Below are 24,190 nucleotides of genomic sequence, written 5' to 3'. Positions count from 1 at the left end.
TGAAAAGTGCCTGAGACCTAATAGTGGTGATTGCTGGGCTCGAGGTTTTACAGCATGCTCATCCTTTTCAGAACCCCAGCACCTGGGTTCCATCTGCAGAAAGACTGAATCAAAACTTTCTCTGTGTGTTCTGTGTGAATTGGTTAATTAGCATTCCAAAGATCCATTTTGCTTTGCAGGATGGCCCAGCATCTGTTGTGTTCAAATCCCCTTTGCCTAAAAAATTATCCCAGGTGCATCCTATGTATTGTCATGTCTTTTACAGCTCAACTTGAATGCCTCAGAACTGACAAAGTATAGAAACAAGAGCACTGTCTTGCCCTGTGCTGGAAGGAAAGCAGGTAACCAGCAAGAGGTGTAAGCAGCTTTGTGTAAGAGAGAAGTGTAGGTTTTTCTGTCTGCCAGAGCTGGTGCAAACTCGCTGTCCTTCCTGCCTGCTGTTGGTCTGGCTGGCTGGTGTCTGTCAGAAGAGGTGATGCTGGCTGTCAGCAGTGAATTTTCCCTTTGCTTCTGCTTTTGTGAGATGCGATTGAATTGAAGCCTATGGTGAGGATAAAGTGGTATAAATTGATCTTCAACTTGTTTGATTTCAGCAGCTTTTCTTGCTGTGTCAGATTTATTAAACAGATTTTGAATTGGTCATACAGCAGCAGTTGTAGAAAAACGACTTCTAATGCAACAGTGTGTTTGCCTATAGCCTTAGTTACTGATGAGTTGTCTGTTTTTGCTCTGTATTTAGCATCCCATACTTTTTCCTTTGCTTTAGGTTGTTCTTTTCACTGAATTGTACAGAGTAAAGCAAGAGTGTAGGCTTTGCTTTTATAGTAATACAAACAATATTTTAACTTGTATATGTATATGTACACATCCACATTTGTTTTAAATTCTGTCTGCTCAGATGAGGGAGAAAATCTATTGCTAAATAGGTGATTTTTGTGAACTCTGAAAGTGAGTAATTAAAAGTCAGGATCCTGTTATTTACTTGCTTTGTATGTAACTGAGTCCAACATGGTTCTGGTTGCACGAGATGGTCTAAACAGGAGGTGGATGGGAGAGATGCAGGTGGAGGTGGTGTCTGAGACAGCTATAAATCTTCTGCAAAATCATCAAATAGTGGGGCAAAATGACTGTATGTTAAGGAAGGATAACTTCTGCCTGAATATCTTATGGATGAAAATGAGTACATAGAGAAGAATAGAAAAGTGCTTTGAATAGTAAATGACACTGCTCGCGTATGTTCATCACTTCGCTGTTCTCTTCTCTGTGGTGCCAGTTTGTAACAGTTCCATCAGCGTTATTGCTACAGGAGCCGGATCTGCACATCCTCCTGAGTCAACGTGTGAGTTGCTTTTGCCAGAGGTGATAGATAAAGGCAGTTGTTACGACACCGGACTCTTGTCACCTGAGTTGGTGGAGTGCTGAGATTGCTTACAATTAGCAGAGCAAAGCCGATCTTAGTGCTGGCACAGACCTCGTGGGCAGGTACTGCTGATGGGTTGTTGTGCAGGGGCTGAAGTGCATTTCATTTTGCTGCCGCGTTTCTGACAGCGGTGAGTGCCCAGACTGCTGCTGGATTGGGTTTGTGTGAGAACTTCTTACCAGCCTCGTTAGAATCCTGAATGTGAAGGAGTGAACAAAACATATTGGGGTGATGGATTTCCTTTTTGGCATTTACATTACATTTCTTTTCACCAACAGTAGCATATCTTTAATGTTTCTCTGACATTAAGTCTTTTGTGTATGTACCAGAATCTCCCTGTGTAGTAATAACTTGCAGAAGAAAAGCGGATGCATAAAATCACGTGAAAAGCAGTTACAGGAAAGAATTTGGTTATTTGCTGCCGTGGGAGTGGATTACTGAGCGTTATTCCTGCGTGAAGACGTGCTGCCAGAACAGCCCATCACAGTGCTGCTGTTGGGAGCCCTGCAGCCGATGCTCAGTGCTGCTGCTGGGGATCCCCATGTCCTGCTGCTCAGTGCTGCTGCAGCTTGGGGGCCATGGAGGGGCTGGGAGATGCAGGCTTTGGGGGCTTCCCTTCCTCTGCTTGGTGACTCTAGGAAAACGAGGCAGTTCTTTGTGCTGCACTAAGGTACATGTAGAACAGCACTAACTGGGAGTACGCTTGTTGGAGGCTGCTGAGAAGTGTTTGCAAACGTTCCAAGTCAGTCAGAGAACGGAAGGATCTGATCCAGCAGTTTTCTGCTCAGTTGGCAATGTGTTCAATTCAGTGAGAAGTGTTTCATTTTGTTTTCATTCTTTTCATTTTCCATTGTTGCTGTGAAATAAATTCCTACTTAAACTAGTTTTCTTCCAAAAAATACATCTCTCAAGGTCATTATTTTTTATTCAGAGTCTTAGGGTTTTCAGAATAGGACAATTGTCTTGCTGATCTTTTGGTTAAAATGAAGTCAGTTCTTCTGTTGCAGCGAGGTGCAGCCATAGGCAGCAGCAGAACTGTGCTGCAGGCAGCTTTCTCTTGGGTGTTACACACATCTATTCTGCCTGTTTAACTTAAGTGATTGTAAGTCCATTAAATGAATGACATGAAAAAAAATCACCAATTCAAACTAGTGAGATGATGCTTAAATGTTCGGATGGTGATGTGGAATGAAAGCCATTCGTTTTTACAGATGCAGCAGGTGGTCTCTGCCAGCTGTGATGTCTGCAGGTCTGCCCAGGCAGGATTGGGCTCCTGCTTCCAGGCACCCTTCAGTGCTCAGCTGGCAGCGAGAGACTCGGGAGGTGGCTCTAACGGTAGTTTTCTAATCACCTTGTCTTTTTATTAATAAATACACTGGGCTTTTGAGGTAATTTCTACTGAATACTGAAATAAATGAAGTACAGAGCTGTTACAGCAGCCCGTGGAAGCTCTGAGGCTCAGCTTGGTTGAGCAGTAACGTGCGCATGCGGCGTGAGCGGCTCGCTTCAGCCCTGCTGCTGTGGTGCAGGGAGGCAGGCAGCAGAAATGGGCTGGGAGGTGCGGAGCAGTGGGGCTGCGGGCATCGGCTGCTGCGGCCAGCACTGCTAACTGCACTGTCTGCTTTCCTTTTTGAGGAGGTGTGTATCCGAAACGTGGATGTTCAGGATAACATGTCCAATGCGTCGGAAGAAAGAAGCACTAGACAACAGGACATTAAGAAAGGACTTCAGTTTATAGAGTATGGTGCTACGTTCTTTTCTTGTGGGTGTACGTGTCTGTGGGTACGGACGGCTCTGAGGAAGTCCCTATAATTTAGTACTGTCAGAGGGCCCTTAGTTCTTCCCAGAGTCCCTGCTTCATTCCCAAACAGAGCAGATGGGGTGGGTGGGTATTCCTCTTCAGCCTTTGGGAAAAATTGGCTCTGACCTTTTGGGTGCCCGGAAATCCCCCTTCCTCTTACGGCCCTCACACCTGAGACGGGCTGTTGCTGACTGCCTGGCTTTGTGCGCTTCTGCCTGGGTGTTTCTGCTCTCTGGAGCTCAAGTTTGACTTGAAAAAGCCTCTTAGCAGTTAATTTGTGCTTGGATCAGTGCCAAGGTCTCCCCTAGAAGATCCTGACTAACTTAAGCAGATTCTGAAGTTTCACATTCCTTCACTGTTCACATAAGGCATTGAAAAAAAAACCTGCGCTTTTAAAAATGATTTAGAACCAGGTTCTTGGTTAACCTGAAAGGGAAGGGAGGGAGTTTCTGGTTTTCTTCCTGAAAGAAGGGAGGTAAATGCCTCTGTTTTCTGCCAGAGAAAATCTGTTAGGTGTCACGTGAAAGAACTCTTAAAAACCCTTCAGTGTTATGTGTATGACTTAATTAACATTGGTGTGTTCTTTTGACAGGTAATTTGTCACTTTATAGTGCTTATAGAATGGTGGTGGTTGTCATACAGAAACTGTTCCTACATGCTGGAGAAGAAAAAGGAAATTGTTTTTAAACAAACAGCACCGAGTTTTTAAACTCAGCATTCAAAATTGTAATACATTTTGAAGAGGAGAGCTGAGACTGGCTGTGTAGCTTTAAATGAAAATGATTCATTAGTAATAGCAAAACACTGTTGTTTAATTAAATCTGCTCAGCAGCACTCCTGCCTTGTTCAGTACAGGCTGAAGAACACAGCTGGGTTTAGCCTGCTGCAGCAAGCAAGGCTGCTTCTAAGTAAGAGCCAGTGTTGTCTGCTGTGACTGTCTGGTGAGCCGTGTGTTCCATAAGTGCATCTTGTAATTTCTTTTTCTAGATCTACTTTGCCCTACCCAGGGACACAAGAACAATATGAGGTAATAAAATTACTTTTGCATTTCCAGAAGTGTTTCTTCTTTTTTTAAATTTTTTTGGTATGTTTATTCTTGCTTTCAATCATTATTTAAGGAATAATACAGTATGAATGGTAATTTTAAAATGTCTCAGCATAGAAACTACATAAACTGTGCTACAGGTATTCAGATATTTGGACAGCTGACAGTTGTTCAGCAGCTCAGATGAGCTCTGCTGGTGTTAGGGATGAATTTGGGCATTCATTGGATAAAATGACATGCTGTATCTGGTGAAGTTTAGGGTAGTGCAGCAAAGTGAGATAAAGGACTTGAGTTGCACATTCTTGTAACAGATTTTGGTTATGCTATGTGTTACTATTTAGTATAATTTTGGGACTTACATTTTCACACATCCTTCTAGTATTTTTATTCAACAGTAAATTGTATCACTGGACTCAAGAATGCGTTACTTCAGATTGTTAATGTTCACATTTTACATTGGAAAAGTCTTTTGCTTTGCGGAAGCAGCCTTTGTGTGCTGCTGGCTTGCCAGCTGCTGTGGCTGCTGTTTGCTAACAGTGCGGGGAGCACAGATACATACGCCTTGGATAAGTTCCACACACAAAGCAATGACTGCAAGTCCTTCCGCCTGCTCCATTTGCATGTGTTGTGATGCTGAGTATTTGGGAGTGTCTTGGGGAAAAAAACTCTGCTGTAGACAAAAAAAGATCATTTCTGTTCCATTTATTTGCAAGTATACATTTTTCTGTTTGTTTAAATATGTATTTGGAAATATGGAAGATACACAACAAATACTGTTGTTCATGAGTGTTTTTCTTTATTACAGCTATTTATACGAGAACTTGTTAGAAATCTTTTTAATGAAGGGAATGATGTGTATCGAGAAGGTGATTGGAGGGGCTCGCTGAATCACTATTCAGAAGCTATAAACATAGCAGATTATGCTAATTCTGAAGAAATCCATGTGTCTGATGATATTTTAGAGAAGCTACATGTAAACAGGATAGCATGTTTTTCAAATATGGTAAGCTTCTATTGAAACAGTATCACTCCTTGAGAATCACCTACTAACACTGCGAAGGCATGGAAAGTTTAGCAGTGAAAAGCTGTTGGTGTTGCTTTGTTGGTATTGCTTTGTTTCATCTTTTCACAAGCGTGGTCACCTGGATGTTTGTTATTACCAATACTAGATAAATAGCAGAAGAGCCAGAACTGTGGAATCGTGGAATGGCTTGGGTTGGAAGGGACCCCAGGGACCCCAGGGCAGGCCACCAACCTCCAGAACAGTCGTGCCAGGAAGTTGATAGAAGAGTAGTTTAATCTGTTTCTGTTGCTGACTGCTCCTGAGTCTGCCACTTTGTGCGATAACATGGCTCTGAGAAAGAATTAAATTGTCTTCATCCCTCTTACTGGATTCTATATGGGTGATAGCCAACTTTTTAGTTGCATATGTCAGTGGCTTAGGGCAGTTCATATGTGTGGTGTACAGGGGCCTTGGTGGATGTTTCATAGTGTTTCAGTACCTGTGTCTAATACAGCTCAAATTCTACATTCCAACTATAAAAATTATTCTGATTAGTTCCTATTTTCTTTTCTCTCTCTCGCAGGGACTGCATGAAAAGGTTTTAGAAGACTGTGAGATAGCATTAAGGTTAAATGAAAATAATTTTAGAGCACTCTATCGGAAAGCAAAAGCACTGAACGAGCTGGGAAGGTATAAGACAGCTTATGATGCTGTAGCAAAATGTTCTCTTGCTGTGCCACAGGTAGGCAAATGATGCATTTGTTTGTAGCTATTTCTACAGAATTAATGCAGAAAATATGCACTTACATCAAGGGCATTACTTTTTTGTTTGTTTTAAATGCAGGTTTTGGTGCGTTGTTTTTTTTATTCCCGTTCTTACTGCTTACTCTGAATGTGAAGACTGATAGCAGATCTCAGCAGAGGCAATGAGATCACCTAAAGAAATACATTCCTGTATGGATCAAGCGCCATAAGCTGCTGCAATAAACAATAGAGCCATTGAATTAACTGTTGTTTAAGATTCTCTAGACAGAGGTGTATTCTAAAGAGAAAAAGCACCTGTAATTATAAAGTTTAGTATTTGTGCATGTGACTGTGGCACGTTTGCTCTCCAAGCATTTAGTAATGTAGTTCTCAGCCGTGCTCAATGAGACCCTTAGTTGTAGGCTATGTCTGTGTCAGCAGGCAGTGGGTGCTGTAGCAGAACAGGATCTGCAGGCTGCAGTGAGGCTGCTGACAGTCTGATTTCCATGCTTTTTTTTTTGTTTTGGAGCACAGCAGGTGTGCTCCAGCAGCACTTCCGTTTCATCTAAAACAAGTCTAATTTGGCACTCTGAGCCTGCTCATACTGCAAACTAAAATGCAGTGTGTGAGGATGATTGAGGGGTTCGCCTCAGAAATGCATTCCTGCTTTGAATGAGCATGCTGATGGAATCTTCTTTTAAAATGGATAGATAACAGGGCAAAATACTGAGGTGATTTTTTTTTTTTCCTTTCTCTACCTCATAAATAGTGTAAACGTGTGTGTGTGTGTGTGTGTGTGTGTGTGTGTGTGTGTGTGTGTACACACCCCACATCTTCTCTGAACTGCTCTAGTTGTGGAAAATCTTTGTTTTTTATTCAGAGAAGCAGTAGAGCAGGATACTGTCTGTTTTCTGGCTTTTTTTTTCCCAGACCTTAAAATTATGTTGCTTGAGGATCTGCATTTTTCTGAGTGCAGCTTGCAATCCCATGGTTGTGAGAGTATAGCGTGCATTGAGAGACATCCTGCACGTAGAGATCTTGCAGAACAAAGAGTATTTGAGATGTAAAACGTTGTCTTTCACTAGATGGTAATCCACGTACGTTATGATATTTTATTTCTTTCAGGATGAAAGTGTGATTAAGCTTACTCAAGAACTAGCTCAAAAATTAGGATTAAAAATAAGGAAAGCATATGTAAGAGCAAAGGTAAGATTTGGTTTTAACTCACAAATTGTTACAGTTTTAACAAAGATGTTGAGTTTTTCCCTTGATATCAGTTTTGTAGCTAATGAAGGTGTCTTTTCATTGCAGCCGCCCTCGAATTCTGTTTCTAGTGATATATCAACTCAGGTGAGCTTTGACACGTTGTTAAGCATAAGCTGACTTTAAACTGCAGGGAATAACTCTTTCGTCATTTCAGCATGATTAAGTGAAAATTTGCACTTGACGTTTTATTTTGGACTTCAGGGTTCTGTTGTTTTCTGTATCCAGCTTTGCAATGTACTTATTGCAGACTGAGATGAGGTGAGATTATCATCCAGGTTATCTCTGTAGAATGAATATGAGCTAGAACTTTAAATCTAGTGCAGTGAATATATTTACTTTTAACATCTTGAGGCGAGGATGTAGCTAATGTGTTTTTTTATTTTATATCATGGAGAGTAATGAAAGTGAAGAATGCTGAGGTGAAATGCCTTTAGATTTACGTTTGCCAAAATTTGACCTTCATTAGTAGCTGAATGGGTGTTTGTCTTCCTACAGCTAATGTGTCTGAGTAGCACCAAGGAAGAGTTCTCCTTTATCTTAAAGACTTTTTCAGATGAAACAGGCAATTTAGCTGTAAAGGAGGACTTGGGATAGAACAAGGAAAACACCGGAACGGCTCACTGCTCTTTTATTTGTCGGTTAGTTACAGGTTTTGAGTGGTACAGCAATTGTATTTCAGTCTGCAGTGGGATGCATTATCTTAAAAATTATTTCACCCTTAAATCCACTGGACTTCATAACTTAGAAGTTGTATTAAACCTAATTTTGAGGGCTTACATTCTCTGCCTGTAAGTATATATGTTTGAAAAATATTAAAGACTCTTGTGCAAAGTACTGAGAGGAGTTGTTTTTTCTCACTTGCAGAATTCTTCTTCTGTAGAAGATATTGAGTTAGGTGAGTCTTGTGTATGTTAGAATACTAATACTAGGAAACTAGATACGTAATATCTCTAGTTGTATTTGTTATGAAAAATTTTTAAAGAAAATTTAACTTGTCATTTGCAAGATCTGTGTCAAAAGTCTGATATCTTTATCTGTGAAACTACACATTCAGGTGCTGAGCCAGTCCTCATCATGATAGGACTGAACTGCTATTAATATAATTGTTTCACTGACCTGCTAAACTTGAGAATAAGGAGGGGAGAACGTGCCAGAGGTTCAGCAGCATATCAAGCCTGTAACTTTTCTTGTCTTTTTAAGTTTGAGCAGTATATGAGCACAGAGAGATGGGTACATATGAGTTGGAAGATATTTAATGTAGTTTTGCTTTACAATTCAAGTTTCTCTATTCTCTCTCTCCTGACACCATCAGGCTAAAGGTTAGGGGAGGCGTTTTTACACTTCTGAATATAAGTTCCACTCATTCCTGTCTTTCTGTTCCAGATTTATCTGACCAGAAGCAAGATATGGTTTCTTCTGCTTCTTCATCAGCCTTTGTTTCTGAATTGTCTAAAGTGGCATCAGTACCCATATCATCTTTATCTTCTGTTATGTCTCTTCAAGTGGAAAAAGCTTCTTTGCCTTCTGCAACGTTGGCAAACGGAGGAAATGTTTCTTTCTCTATGCCAGAAGCATGTTTGGATTGTGGAGATGGAGATATAATTATTGGTGAAGAACTTGATGAGTTACTTGATTCTGTGCCTGATCCAGATGAAAGCATAATGGTAAAACTTTGTTTGCTTTCTTTTGAGTGAGATCTTGTTTTGTTTGTGAATTAATTTTTATGGTTACATTGAGCTGTAGTTGTGTATGGTCAGATTGATCCGCTCAGATGTGTGGGCTTGCAAATGTGGCTGTAAAGATACCAGGACGTGGCAGAGCTCCAGGGAAATCCTATTGGATTTGTGTGCTAGAAGATTTGAGTGAGGTTGCTCGTAGATGGAGCCTGCTTTGAAAAACACTGCTACCAACAGTGCCTCTGTGGGAGAGATATTACTTCCAGGAAATGCCATGATAAGCGAAGCAGATCATTGAAGTCTGACTGGTGTATATTGTTATAACTGAGGCCTCTGTGAACCTGAGGATGTTTGGTGTGCCCACCCGGGACTGTGCAAAGTCAAGCTCATGCTTACAACTTTGCAGGACAGCAGTACTTGCGCTGCTGTCTCCTAGTGCACCAAGCAGTAGTTCTGCAATCAGAGCTTTGTCCAGACCTGCGTGGCAGATAACCGGAAATTGGCCACTGTGAGGCTAACTTTGCATATTTGTTAGAAGAGATTATTGGAAAAATTGAGGTTTTTTGAGTTATTCTTCATTTTACACAGTCTTTCTAGAGTTAGAGCATACAAAGCATGCAGAGCTCCTCAACTGACAGTCAAAGTGAAAGTTCTGATTGCTGAGCAGCAATGGCTGAACTTAATAGCAAGGTTACTGACTCTGAGCTGTGTCTGTGACAGTCATTTGGAGCCCTTAATATCACACTGCTAAATGAGGATCTGGCATGTTGAATTTTTCAATTAGTTGTGATTTTTAATTCTCATGTAGCTATGGATACAGCTGTAAAAAAGATTGATTGCAGAACTGGTTCTGTCTTGAGCTTGATTTCTTAAAATAAAAAATGCTTAGACTTCTTACTGTAAGTTTTATGCATTTCATTTTGTTGTATCTGTTGTGGAAATTTCAGTTGCAATTATTGTTAAATTATAGCAAACTTGCCACAGTAATGGCAAATGCTATCTTTTGAGGTAGATTGAAGCCTCATGTAATATAGAGCCTGAATGCACTTGGGAACAAGACATTGCCCACTCTGTGCAGACAGTTTGATCAGCCTCCAGCCAAGGAGGGAGCTTCTTGTGGCAGCAGGTGAGATGTAGGGAAGGAAGCTCCCAAATTCTGTCACGTCCCTGTCAGAGGTGTACGGAAGGATGCGTGGTTTTCCTTTGAGGGAAGAAGGTAAATAGGCTTACACAGACAGTGCTGTCGTTTGGTACTGCCCCAGGTTCCATTTCAGTGCTAACTCTTATCTCCTTACTGTTTGAATTATGGTCTCTTTATTTAGAAAAAAACTGTGTAGGTTTCTGACTCAAAAAAAATTCAAAATTTCTTCTTCAGTTCAGCTAACTGAACCTTGAAAATGTTTGATTTATAGATGACTCCTTGCATTAAAGCGTTGAGATGTGATTTCTGCAGTTCTCCACAGCACTGTAGTGTATTTGTCGTCGTTTTTCTGTAGGTTTACAAAAACTTATTGAAAACATTCTTAAAAGGAAGAAAGGAAGGCTGTTACAGATTGTATTGAGGTGGTTTCTTTTCCTGTGTGAACTTTTTTTTTTCTTTTTTTTCTTTTTTTTTAACTTCTTTTTATACAGCAAACTACAGGTGCCAGGGGACCTATTCCTGCAGGAAGTGTGGCTCCCAGCGTGCCCTTCTCTGCTTCTTTGCTGGGGACGTTGCCCGTCAGTACAGGATTTGTTCCTACTCCCTCTCTTTCAGAAATCTTTTCACAGCCTTTGGCTTCTTCTCTGGAAAATTTCTGTTCACCATTAAGCACCTTTTCAATCAGTGACCCAAAAAGAGGTAAAAAAGGAGTATTAATATTTAACCTTATGATGTGAGAGAGAGCTAGGAGACAGTCAGACGGACTCCTTGTTTAACAGATTTTTACTGCTACTCAGCAGTGCTTAGCATGTGCAGAAAATGTGGTCTGTGTTCACATTTTTAGCTGTACTGATTATCAGTGTTGGGTGTACACAAGATTTCATAAAGAAAGCTGTTGTTTACTTTGGGTCTGCATAATTTCTTTAAGCTCCTTCTCTTCGTTTCTTTTACATTTATTGTGGAAGTTACTGGTTTTGGGTGAACAAGGATTAAGTAGGAGCCATGTTAGCTTCAGGGTATGTATCTATTTTAACAAAGCATAAACCATTGCTGATGATTTGACAATAAACATGAAAAGACCTAAAAAGATGGTTGGTATAACTGTGTAGTTTGAAAAGGTAGCAACATTACATGTTTGGATTCAAGCTGCAGGTGGTTATGTGGTGAAATAGAAAGAAATAGGTGGAGAACTAGAAAAGAAGAAATAAATTTTATCTCTAATCACCGGTGTTGCAGAATGTGCTCTTAAGAATGAAGCCAAATTAACAAAATAAAATAAAAAATAGAAGAATCCTCTTATCCCTCTTGCATATCTGTATTTTTGATAAATAAGTTTTGTTTATCTAGCTACCCTTTTTATCCAGTGTTAGTAGTCTCTTTATGTTCCTTCAGCAAATGTCTGCAGAGCTGTTGCTACTGTTAGTCAGGTGGTTGTACTGACAATGATTACCCAGTTATTTTTCAACCAAGATGTTTACAAGGGGGATTTCGCACAATTTGGAAAAAAAAAGAAAAAAAAAGGTGCAGAACTGGGTAGCAAACAACAGCAAGATGTGTTGCTTGTTAAAAAACAAACCTCTGATACTCTGATACCTAATGCTTTTCAGGAGTTATAATTTTGTGAATAGGATGTGTTGGGGAAACTGAAGTAATTGAAACTTTTCTTTTAGACCTTTCAAGTTCAGCTTCTAGAGATGGAACACCAACACTTAGCAGCAATAACTCTCCGTTGTTTGTAAGTATTTAATGTTCTCTTTTCCATCAGCTCAGATGTTGATACATCAAGGGTTTAACGTAGGTCTTACTGAGTGTATGTGAAATCTCTGCATCCACTTTTATGATGCGTACTTAAGTTTGTACTTGATTTTTTCCATGCAACTTTTTTAATGCTTTGAATAATAATTTTAATAAGCTTTTCTTTTTTTTTTCTTTTCTTTTTTTTTTTTTTTTTTGGTGAAGAAATGAAATGAGATGTAAAATGTACTTTCTCAAGTAACTCAAGTAAAATGTACTTTCTTCCTACAGATAAATGGCCCTAGTAGTTTGTTTGGGTCTGAAAATTACATGGGAATTTCAGGTCAAACTAGAAATGACTTCTCAAATGTTTTTAGCAGTGCAACTGCTAATATACCTGTATCTTCAGCACTTGCGGGAAGAAACCCACTAGAAGGCACACATGAGCTAAGACAGGCCTGCCAGTTATGTTTTGTTAAAAAAGGTAAGGGGCGCTGGGACCCGACTGGGTTGATTTAAATACAAAACAAAAACATATTCTTAAAACACTGTGAAATAAAACAAATAAGAGTACTTTTGGCTTCTAAATAGCGTTCAATTCTGACTTGTTCTTAGCAGATGTAGTATGATTGTGTTATTAAGGAACTGGTAGAATGTTTCAACAGCTTTTTATCTTCTTTCTTCTTGTCTCTATCTGTTGTCCTGCTAGGTTCTTGATTTCTAAAACCACCACCAGTCACCACATGCTTTCCCCAAGCTGTAGGTCAGCTATGTAAGGACATTCACATTCTGTATTCACTTTCCTCCCAATGCCCAGGGTACTGTGAAGAATGACACCTTTGCTCAAGACTAAAAAAACTTGCAATACCCTCCCTGATTGGCCATGGGGAATTGAACTGCAGTTCAAAGTACCTGGTAACCTTCACATCCCATCTGTTTTATTGTTTTTTTCCAGACTAATTCTAAATCATAATCATGGGGCTTCCAAACCTTAGTAATAATTAACTTCACTGTATTGACTGAAAGGATCCTAACCTGTACTGGGCTTTAATATAACTAATCTTTTAGGCCTGAGCTGCTGCTGTTAAAAAGAGCTTTATTCTAGGAGCAATAGCTTTTATTAAGACTAATCTTAAAAAACAGACATTGTGCTTCAAGTTACAGGTGTCAATATTAAAGTACTCCATAGTACTTGTATCTTGTAGAGAATTGTATTGAGGCATTTCGATGATGGCTATTGCAGTTTCAAGAACTTTTTTTAGGTTGAAATTATTCTTACAAGAAAAATCTATGAAGTGATTTGAAACATGCTAAAGGCACAGGAGCTGTAGAACATTGAAAGAAATACTTTGCGTGTTCACTGTCTTCTCTTTTTTATATCAACACATCTCTTTCTTCTATTGCTTTGTTTCTCTGTCAAAGCCTTTAAGAATCTCCTGCTTATATAACCGAAAATTATACTGTTCCATCAACTTGTCCAGGGAAAATGGGCCACGTGCTTGTTTTCATAGTCCCTTCAGTAGCAAAGAGTGAAGGTCACTGGGCGTTGCTAGTCTTCAAACTTAACTCCCGGATGTCTTTCTTTTAGGTGTAATATAATGTTCACTTGAATGTCATCCTGAAGCGAAAGTGTAAGCAAAGGCACACTTTTCCTTCCCAAACAACAAAGCTTTGGGACTGACATTTGTATTTTGGGCACATGTACTTCTTACCTATTGTTTTGAGTCTGAACATAGTAGGTGTTTTAATATAATAAAAAATGAAGGTTAAGTGAGCCATTTTCTGATCCTTGGAGTTCACCTCTGTAGACTTCTTGTAAATCGCAAATTAAATTTAAAAATAGTGTCATGGAAAAATATACTTTGGAATTTGACAAAAGGTAGTGATTTGTAGCTGTCCCAAAGTCCTTGCAAGGTTATAATACAGTACTCCCTCCATGCTGTTACTGCCAAAACTGGTCATTTTGTAAGTATTTAGTTTATTTCTGTTCTGCTCAACATGGCTGCTGATGAGTTGTGGTTCTTCAGACTTGCTGCTGCAATGAAGGATTCCATGCACTGTGTTTGTGTACTTCACTGTTGGGTGTATGTGCCAATCTGTGCATGGAAATTATGAAACTTTGCTGCGGTTTATGTGAATATAAGCCATTTCGTGATTGTTGCAGGTCCTAAATTACTGGATTATGCTTACCACCCTAATTTAGAACATAAATGTAAGAAGGATATTCTAATTGGTAGAATAAAAAAATCTGAAGATAAATCATGGAAAAAAATACGTCCAAGACCAACAAAAACACAGTATGTGGGACCATATTATATATGTAAAGGTAGGTGTGTTACAGATGGTGAATGTTAATGTTTGTACTCAAACTAATATCTCTTAGGTTTATCACGGTGAAGTATTGAATGAGATTTTATATGTGAGAGGAGATGGGGAAGCTACAGGGTTCTGTATATTCTCAGTCATGAGGGAAGCTGTGTTTTGACAATGTGATTATTTGGAAAACATGAGCTGTACTTCTGCTCTTCATCATGAGTAACTTTACTTTTGAGTGGGATATTTTAATATTCTTGCTTCATTTTACTGTATCCCCTTAAGCCATCTCCCTTTTCCTTCTTTTACTGCGAGTTGTGTACGGATGCAGTACGAATAAATGGAGACTGGCAAAGAAGTAGTTCCCTTCTGATCTCTGACATTCCCCCAAAAGTTCTGGTGTGCATACGTGTCTCTGTATTGGCAAGCCAGCAGAAGAGGGGGAGGACAGATCATGCTCTCTGACTACAGCAGGTCTGTCGGTGTGCACACCTGCTAATCACAAGTTAGTCTCTGTCAATAAAAAACATGCTCTGGACTAGGAGGGACTTGCAGGACAGCATTTTCAGCTTCCTGTAGGTTTGCAAAAGAACTGGTCTGACTGTCGTGCAGTCTTGGTGGATACTGTTGCCCTCAATGCAGTGTATTCTGAGTGCTGAATATGCAAAACAACAATAGCAAGAAAGTATTCTTTTGCAGTATGGACTGCTTATGATGCAAGCAAGATGACTGGTGTGTTAATTAACAGCTGTATCTGACTGTATTTAAGGAAAGGTTCTTGGTTCTCAGCACTGTTGCCTTAAAATGCAGAAATATAGTTGATGGAGATGTTGAAAATTTAAAACTCAGAAAGGCTGATGCACAAATCAGTTGAGGTGAGATGAGGTGCTGCTCCTATCGGCTAGACTTCACAACAGATGTTGCTTGATGAAGGTTCTAAGATGGACTTACAATAGAAGTTATGTAAAAGCAGCGTCAAATTCAGTGTTACCATTTTAGATGTTGCTGCTGAAGAGGAATGCCGATATCCAGGGCACTGCACGTTTGCCTATTGCCAGGAGGAGATAGACGTGTGGACACTGGAGCGCAAAGGAGCTTTTAGTCGAGAAGCTCTTTTTGGAGGGAATGGAAAGATCAACTTCACCGTGTCACGACTTCTTCAAGAACATCATGGATTCTTTATGTTTCTTTGTGAGGTGCTGCTTTATCTTTAATGATGTAATAAAAATAGGTAATATAGTTATCCTATAAGAAATGCTTTTGCTCGTGACTGACTTGTAAATTTTGAAATGTGTGTTCAGTAATAATCTGACCGGCTTTGAAGTAAAGACTAGCTGAAGTCTATGATAAAATACTTAAGGTGAGGTATACTTTTAAATATATTTAAACAAATACTCTATAATTACTTGTTTTTTTTATTCCAGAAATGTTTTGATCATAAACCCAGAATAATAAGCAAAAGGAACAAGGATAATTCATCTTCTTGTTCTCACCCTGCTATGCATGACTTCGAAGATAACAAGTATGTCTGAAATAACCATGCCTTTGAATTTCAAATTAAAAGCAAAGAATGTGGGGCATTCTTGAGTATTGATTTTTCATTTCTTCCTTGTTGATGATTTTTTTTCCTTGCTAACTGACTGCAGTGTTTTGACAGCATGGCTAAGACAAGCTTTGAGAACAAGGATTGCCCTGTGTAACTAAATTGTGAGAGCTGAGTCATTATCAATGCATTCAAAACCAGTGGTATCCATCTTTGTGTTTGGCTCCTACTTCTTTATGAGCCTGTTAGCAGCTTGTCTGCTTGGTGAGCTGCATTGGTATAATTATTTGTGTGGTGCTGAACTTGCATAGGATTTTATGAATATCTTCTTTCTTCAGTCTAATTTGCTTATTCTTGAGTTTTAACCCTGTCAGTCAAGTACAGGCTTACCTTAATTACCTGCAGTTAATTACCTGAATTAGACCGTAGGTCTTAATAATTCAATTCATGCAAAGCAATGTGGCAGAAGCCCCTTAAATTATTCTTCGAAAGATAAAAAGATTTCGTAGCAGTATTAGTGGATTTTTTTATACTGCATACACTTAAAATTTTATATGACAGAAATGGAAGTAGGAGCATTTTAATTGCTTTATTCATGCTCCACTTCCCTACGTTGAGGAAATACTGCAGCTGTAAGAGTAAAGCTTTTACTGGGACGCATCAACTCTTTATTTAATGACGCTTTAAAAAAAGAATAAGTTCTTGTGTGAAAATAGAATGTATACTTAAAAGTGAACGTGATACACTTTGCTGCTTTGAAACCAATGATCCAGTTGGATTGGATTCAGTAATGCTGTGTAGAAGATGAAGTTCTTGGTTTTGCAGGAGCGCTGATTTGTAATTGCTTTACTCAGACTAGGAACAATAATTAGGTGCTGCTTCCTTCTGGAAACTGCTGGTTTCAAGTAAGTGTTACAAAGGCATTTGAGTAAGCTGTGATAACGGCGGGTTATTTTACATCTTTTCCCCACACATTAAGTCATGTTAAGACATATCTAAGACTGACTCTTCTTTAAATAGGTGCCTTGTCCACATTTTGCGAGAAACTATGGTGAAGTATTCCAAAATTCGCCCTTTCCAAGTTCGGTGTCAGCTTGACCTGTGCAGACACGAGGTACACTATGGCTGCTTAAGAGAGGATAAATGCTTTTATGCTCACAGTCTGGTAGAGCTTAAAGTCTGGATAATGCAAAAAGAAACAGGTATGTTTAACAGAATGCTCTTCATTTTGTTCTGCTGCAGTACCTACCTGGGGAAGGTGCATTGACTTCCAGTCTGCTGAAACCTTTCGTAGCAGCACGTTAGAGAAACAGCTGTGTAAATAGGGTACAAAGTGTTGATAAGTGTACTAGCTATTGAAGGTTAGAAAGGTTTTAATAATAAAAACTGTCAGAACGGCTTATTATCATCTGATACATCTTTTTCTTGAAATGAAATCTGAAGTCTCTTGTGATTATTAAATCCAAGTCAAACCAGACTTCTTCTTAATTTTAAGCATTCGCAGTTTAGAAGATCTTGATCAAATATCTTCTTCATGAAGCACCGGGGAAAAAAGAAAACAAAACCTTGGTGTATGTTATTTATGCCATTGTTCCAATCCGTCCCCACATGCAAGAACCTTGTTTTCCTTGTAGTTAAACTTAGAATTCTAAGTTTAGCTTAGTATTGATCTGGTATTCCTATGTAGTAAGCCAGGCAATAAATGCTTCTAGGTGGGCATCCTGTCTCAGTAGTCTATATGTTTAGTCAGTTTTTCTGTTGTTCTTTACACGGGATATTTAGAGTGCTGTTTTGTTTTGCTTTGTTCTTGCTGGGTTTTATTGGCTTCTTTGAAGATAACAGATTTCAGTACTTTATTTCTAGCTGATGTCTTTTGAACTGTATGTCTCTGTACTTATTGTCCTTCCTTGTTCAGAAGTTTAAAACCCTTCATAATCTTCTTGTTACGAAATTTAAAGTAATCAATGAACTGTTGGCAATAAAAGGTTTATGGCCCAGCATAGTCACTGATTTGTTCTACTTTGCTCTGTACGACTGTACTTTATTTAAGCAGTGCTGGATCATTGTGATGCAGAGGAGGAAGGAAGCTTGGCAGTCCCCATGTAGTGCAGTGTCACTGGCATTTTTTCCCCTTTCTGGTTTATTCCTCAGTTTATCTGAATTCTTGTACCAGTGTGATAACAGAAGATGTCACACAGATGTGACGTCAGAGAGATAAGAGGTGACTGTTTGTGTGCAGATTTCCAGTCTGTCTCTCCTGAGCTGATTTAGAGGTCTCTGTGTGAAAATAAAACAGTTATTTTCTGTTCTTAGCCGCCGCCCCTACGAAGTCCAGCATTGCAAATACTTACTCTGTAATCTCTATTTTGAAGTAAGGGTTGGGTTCTCCAGGAAACTTGTTTTGTCACAGAAGGATGTGTTTTGTTTTTGGAGGGATGTGTTTGTGCTGCCCTCATACTTCCCTAAAGTCAGTTAGAGCTCTGGATCTTGTTCCGATTCTGGTTCTCTGCTCTCAGCACTAGACTTCTCTTCAGAGCGTAAGGTGTGGGAAGAGAACAAATCCTACCTCAGGGAAGAAGCATTTTACCAACCCTCAAATCTAAACACAGATAATAGACCCTGTTTGTGTGGAATTGCAGTAATAACTGTTACAGTATGTGAGAACACTGTATAGCTCCAATAGGAACCTTAGCCAAAACAGCTGTAAGAATGGCCTTCCTGAAACAAAGCTTAATTAGCAGGGCTTGCTTTTTAAAGAGGACAGGGGCAGTCTAGTTTCTGCCAGTTGGTATTGTGTTTTTTTGTGTGTGTAATAAAATGCAAGCTCTCTAATGAGATGGCAGAGGATATGTTTACAGAAGTTAGTTTGCACAAATACTCAGAGATGCATCTTTATGTAGTTGGACAGTCTGTAATTTAGAAACTTTCGTATTGTCTTTTTAATGTAAGGTTATGTACTACATTTATATTTTGGAGGTGAGATTCTTAATACGCATGCATGTGTATGTACATATGTAAATAAACGTTTGGGACTTGGGTAGCACAGCAATTTGATCATGTCTGAAATTTTAGATTAGTTGTAAGTGCTCATGAGCTTTTAACTTTCCTTTGAAGGTATTTCACATGACACTATTGTTCAAGAATCAAAGAAATACTGGCAGAACATGGAAGCTAGTGCACACGGGTCACAGGTATTTTCATTTTGCCTTAAAACTGATGCTGTAGCAACTTTGATTCTTTTTTTGGTCTGTGTATAATGTAGTGTATCTTAGAAATTGCTTACTTCTCATGCTCCCTAAACAAACTTTCAGTGTAGCCTTCCATATTGCACTTATGCTTGAAATGCCTGCTTTTCTTCAGCACAATTCCTTTTTTGCTTTGCTTATTCTGTCATAGGTGAAACAGAAAACTTGAGTACCATTTCAAAGGCATCTGCCACAGGGCAATTAATTATCTTTTCAATATGTTGGACTTCTGTACAGTGATAATATGATGTATCAGCAGCTTCTGGGTTCATATGCCTCAATCGGAAATAAGTTAAAAATGCATTCTTTAAAAAATGTCTAGGTTTGAAATTTCAGGCAAAACTATTACAAGGCATGTAGTGTAACTACAGCTTACGGACATGTGTCGTAAACTTTTGTCACAGGGCATAATTCATAATTATGTGTGGATTTCTTTGCAGATACACAATACCTTTCATTGTTGTTGTTCTTGTTTTTGCGTAAGATCCTTGGGAACCAAATGAAATATGGATCACTTAATTTGAAGATGAAGTTTGTTTGTGGTCAGTGCTGGAGGAATGGTCAAGTTAATGAGCCAGACAGAAACAAAAAATACTGCAGTGCAAAGGCAAGACACCCGTAAGTAAGACAGCAGCAAAAATTTTGCCTTTTGTCAGCGGCTTAAAATCTCTTTTGGAACAGTTTGTGACTGTCAAGGAAAGAAGTCCTACAAGGAATTTTAAAAAGCACATTGAAGCATAATAGAGTTTCTAGAAAAATTCAGTTAAATCCCAACTAGAAGGATGGAAGCTTTATGAGTAAACATTCATTCTAGTCTTTCCTGGCACTGCTTTGATCTAGTAGTGTACCTTTTGTTATCCCAGAGCCATAGAGTGGCCTGGCTTGAAAAGGACCGCAGTGATCATCGCCTTTCAACCCCCTGCTGTGTGCAGGGCTGGCAGCCACCAGACCAGGCTGCCCAGAGCCACATTGGTTACTATTGCTTCTCTTCATTGAACGCATCTGTTTTTCTCTAGGTGGACCAAAGATCGCCGAGTGGTGCTTGTAATGTCTAACGAGCGCAAGAAGTGGATGACCATTCGTCCCCTTCCTGCAAAGAAACAAGTGCCTCTGCAGTTTGATGTACGTTAACCTAAAATAACCTTTTGCGTTAAGAAAACTGAGTAACTGTAAAATACCAGTAACTGGCCTGATTTCATCAGTTCTGCAGAAATTCCCAGGGGAGCTGGTGGAAATATGCCAAGTGTTTCTCCAGAGTTCAGCCTTAACCTGGGAGATTAGTCCTTTTCAGTTCCTGAAGCCCTCTCTCATCAGCAGAAGTTGATCACTTAAAAATGCTTTAACTAAATTCTAATTATTTAAGTGATCATCTTAGAAATCTTCCAAACATCTGTGTGATGTGGTAATCTGATAGGAGGTAAAAAGCAGGCCTGGTGCTTGCAATTAACAGCTTACATTTCAAACTATGTTCACTTTACAAAGCAGGCATGGTTTTATGTTTCATGTAATGTAAATGTCTGTCAGGTGAGAGAAAACGTAACTTTAATAAAATCTGCTATCACCATTTTTACTTTATATTCATGGCGAATGTATTTTTAATTCATATTCTAGTTGTGCAATCATATTGCTTCAGGCAAGAAATGTCAGTATGATGGAAACTGCTCATTTGCTCACAGTCCTGAGGAGAGAGAGATGTGGACATACATGAAGGAGAACAGCAGTAAGTAAAAAAGTAGAGATTAAAGCAATGCTGTAAATCTAACTGCTCTGCTCTTCTTTTTTGTTCCTTGATAACTTACTAATCAACTTTCCTTTGCTACCTTTTTTTTGTAGTAGGCCTTGAAGGCACTTAATTTATTGGAATGAGTCCTGGCTGAGTATTCAAAAATAGTATTAAATAAAAATAGCTGCATTAAATATTCATGACATGATGAGTTGTATTTTAATAACAAAGTAGTTTGTATTATATTCTTAAAGTGTTAGAAGTAGCATATCGGTCCATGGAGCAGATTATCAAATTACCTTTACTTTGTGTGTCTGTTGGAAATACGCAATGCATTGCTTTCCTCTGTGTAGGTAGAAACAGGTCTTGGTGAGTAGCCAGAGATTCGTGTTGCTCTTGGTTCTTATCTCTAAACCGTGTAACTGCCTATAGCATGTGCTGCTTTTTTTCTTATTAAAATAGGTGGGGACTGAATTATGCTTGCAAACTCAGTCATTTATCTAGTATTCTCAGACTTTTGCCTTAATTGCTAATTACTTATTTTAGCTTCTGCTCTCATTAGTTCAAGACTTGGAGCAGTTGTATGACATATGGCTAAAAAGTCAAAAACCAGAAAAAGGAGATGATACAGCTGCTCAGGCAAATAAAGAAAATGGGAAGCAAATTCACATGCCAACTGATTATGCTGAAGTAACAGTAAGTAATCATAGGTGTAAATGTAAGATCGTGCTTTCTTTTTTCCTCCCCAGTCAGTAATGTGCTGTTGTCCTTACTCTCCTGCTGCTCTCTTATCTCATAGCTAGCTGTGCTAAATGCACAATTTAACTGAGACTATGAGGCACTTCTTTCGGATCCTCTAAAGCCAGTGGAAATCATAAACTTCAGGTGTTGTTTAAGTAACTGTATCCAAGCTAAGCAACAATTTGCAGGCTGACATAAAGAAAACATTTAAAACGCATTAGGAACATGTCTGTGCTTGTAAAATTGAATTCTCAATGCTTTGTTTTCAAACACGCTGTTAAACAGGTGGATTTCCACTGTTGGATGTGTGGGAAGAACTGTAATAGTGAGAAACAGTGGCAGGGTCACATTTCTTCTGAAAAGCATAAAGAGAAGGTTTTCCACACAGAAGATGATCAGAACTGCTGGCAGTATCGCTTTCCAACCGGATGTTTTAGTATTTGTGATAGGTATGTGCTTTCTAAGATTTATGTTGTAAACTGAAAAATTCCACTTCATGGTATAAATAATTAGTGCCATTGCAAGTTTGAGCACAGTGTTCCAATATTTCTTTTCTTGCATGTATCTTTCAACAAGAAGGTAAGTGATTAACAGTATTTGAACATGTGCTGTTAGAAGTTGGAGAGTGACAAGCTTCCTCATTGTGGAACCCAGTGAATGGTTGTGTGATCTTCAGAAAGGGCCACAAGTTTAGAGTAGCAGGGAAAGAAACTTGCTTAAAAAGTACTGTTTGTGAGCTTAGACATCTGCCTTCCATTACCTGTGGAACACAAGAAGAGTTTCTAGTTGGACAGTGTAATAGGAGCTTTAAGGCAGGTAGAAATTTTATTGGCACAGCCTGTTGTTTTTTTTCAGCTTTGGTTGTTCTTTTTGCTGCTTCCTTTAATCCTTAAATGCAGCCTGTTTACCTGACTGAGTAGATTTTGGTAAGCCTGCTGGCATCTCTTTGCACTTTAGCAGTTTTATTGGGAGGCTGAAAACTTTGAAATCTGCATTCTGGTGTTAAAAGTTTATTTTGCTCATTCATAAACTTTTTCCATTTGATATGGTGTTAAAGATTTTGAATGTTTCAAATCTCTTGAGAGACTGCACAGCATACAAAGCAAGTTACTTGGTGTGTGCAGGCACTGCATGCTAGTTTATGTGCCCTGTTTAATTCTAAATTTGGTGTTCAGAACGGTAACAGAGCTCAGATATGCAATATAAAGTGAATATCAACTGGTATGCTCACCATTTAACAGAAAAATATGAATTCCTGAGTCATGCTGAATACTCCAAAACCAAATTTAGTTAGCAAAACAAAATTAATGGAATTTCTAAAACTGGTTGTTCTGCAGCTTATTGAATTAAATGTGCAGGTCATATTTTCAGTTACATTAATACCTCAAGTAACTGAAAGATGTCAAGCGTTAAATAACTCAGTAAGGTGTCACAAAGAACAGTCATCTCTTCTCCTCCACAAATACTTGACAGCTAGGAAAGAAGAGTATAATCAAATGCTAAACAGTCTCATCTTATTAAAAATCAAGTATTCTTCCAATTATTTTTATGTCCATAAGAATCTCTTGCATCTGAAAAACATGACGTGGAAAATACCTAGATATAACAGTTGCCATCACAGTGCTACTGATTAGCTACAGAAACACTGATTAAAGTCTGTCCTAACAGATATATGGCTGGTACTTGCACTGAGGGAAACAACTGTAAATTTGCCCATGGAAATGCTGAACTCCATGAGTGGGAAGAACGAAGACAAGTTTTAAGAATGAAGCTCAGCAAAGCAAGAAAAGACCACCTGATTGCTCCCAGTGATAATGACTTTGGAAAATATAGTTTTTTGTTTAAAGGTTTAGACTAATACTGAGATGACACATACACGTTGCCAGCTGGAAGCATAAACCAGAACAATTGACAATAATCAAAAGCATGTGACAGAAAAGCTGCAGGTTTTCTGCTTTTATTGGCATATATTGTTCCTCCTGAACAGCAAAATATAGTAGATTTAGGGGAATTGAGTGGACCTGTCTGTGCTGTCATGAAGCAGAGCGGTGAATAAAAAAATCTGAAGTATTATGTGCTTTCTCACCTCCTGTTGGACAGAAAGTTAGGGAATAGAAGGGGGAGAGAGGTTGTAATGTCTAGGAAGCCCCCTAGCGTCAGTCCTTCAGCTGAAAAACTTCACGGTATCAAGGTATTACAAAGCAGAGTGTTACGGGCTAAGAAAATGATGGATGAATATTCTTCAGATCTTGTAATGGAGACGATTTGTTTAAAACAAAGTTTGCTACTTATCTATATGTAGGTTGCTAAAAAGGATTTTCTTATTAAAGATTTTAAACAAAATAACCATTTAACTACAATATATGTTGAATGGGTATTTTTTCTCTATTTGTATGTTTCAATATAATTTACTGAAAAAGGATCGTGGGAGGAAAAACGTATTCATTTTTGAAAATGAAGTAGTTAAAATTGTTTCTTGGTCTTTGCTGTTTAAATGACGATTTTGAAAGATTACACTTGTATGTCAGTATTGTGTATTATTGTATGGACTAATGTTGCCTGTAATAAAGAGAACTTTACACAAAGCTCTTTTCTGCGTGTTACTTCTTAGGACCGAGATTTTGTAAAAAGTGCTCAATTTGTTTGCCTTTTTTTCCCCCCTTCTGATTCTCCCTCCTCTCGAGCACTTTTAGTCACCCTTCTTGGCACAAACAATTACAGGAGCTTGAATGACGTTGGCCGCGTGCTGTGTACGTGGTGCAGCCGAAGGTCGGCGGGGCGGACGGGCGCGCGGG

At 38.9% G+C, this 24,190-nt stretch overlaps 1 protein-coding gene across 1 annotated transcript; it reads left to right on the top strand.

Annotated features, from left to right (window-relative positions):
• Nucleotides 1-3,070: 3,070 nt before the first annotated feature.
• On the top strand, nt 3,071-23,253 carry ZC3H7A (zinc finger CCCH-type containing 7A; the record flags this gene model as incomplete). Its single annotated transcript, XM_079542879.1, has 22 exons — nt 3,071-3,159; nt 4,209-4,248; nt 5,072-5,269; nt 5,853-6,011; nt 7,139-7,219; nt 7,325-7,363; nt 8,144-8,174; nt 8,663-8,943; nt 10,588-10,795; nt 11,767-11,831; nt 12,122-12,314; nt 13,995-14,156; nt 15,143-15,339; nt 15,568-15,665; nt 16,707-16,888; nt 18,801-18,877; nt 19,416-19,549; nt 19,948-20,053; nt 20,543-20,651; nt 21,217-21,350; nt 21,681-21,844; nt 23,064-23,253. The coding sequence occupies exons 1-22, from the start codon at nt 3,092-3,094 to the stop codon at nt 23,251-23,253; spliced, it is 2,916 nt and encodes a 971-aa protein (XP_079399005.1). The 5' UTR covers nt 3,071-3,091.
• Between the last annotated feature and the right edge of the window lie 937 nt (nt 23,254-24,190).

The sequence above is a fragment of the Tetrao urogallus genome (assembly GCF_951394365.1).
Source record: "Tetrao urogallus genome assembly, chromosome: 15".
In the NCBI taxonomy this organism is placed as follows: domain Eukaryota; kingdom Metazoa; phylum Chordata; class Aves; order Galliformes; family Phasianidae; genus Tetrao; species Tetrao urogallus.
The sequence above is the reverse complement of the archived record's forward strand: the minus strand, read 5'-3'. Positions and strand labels throughout refer to the sequence as shown.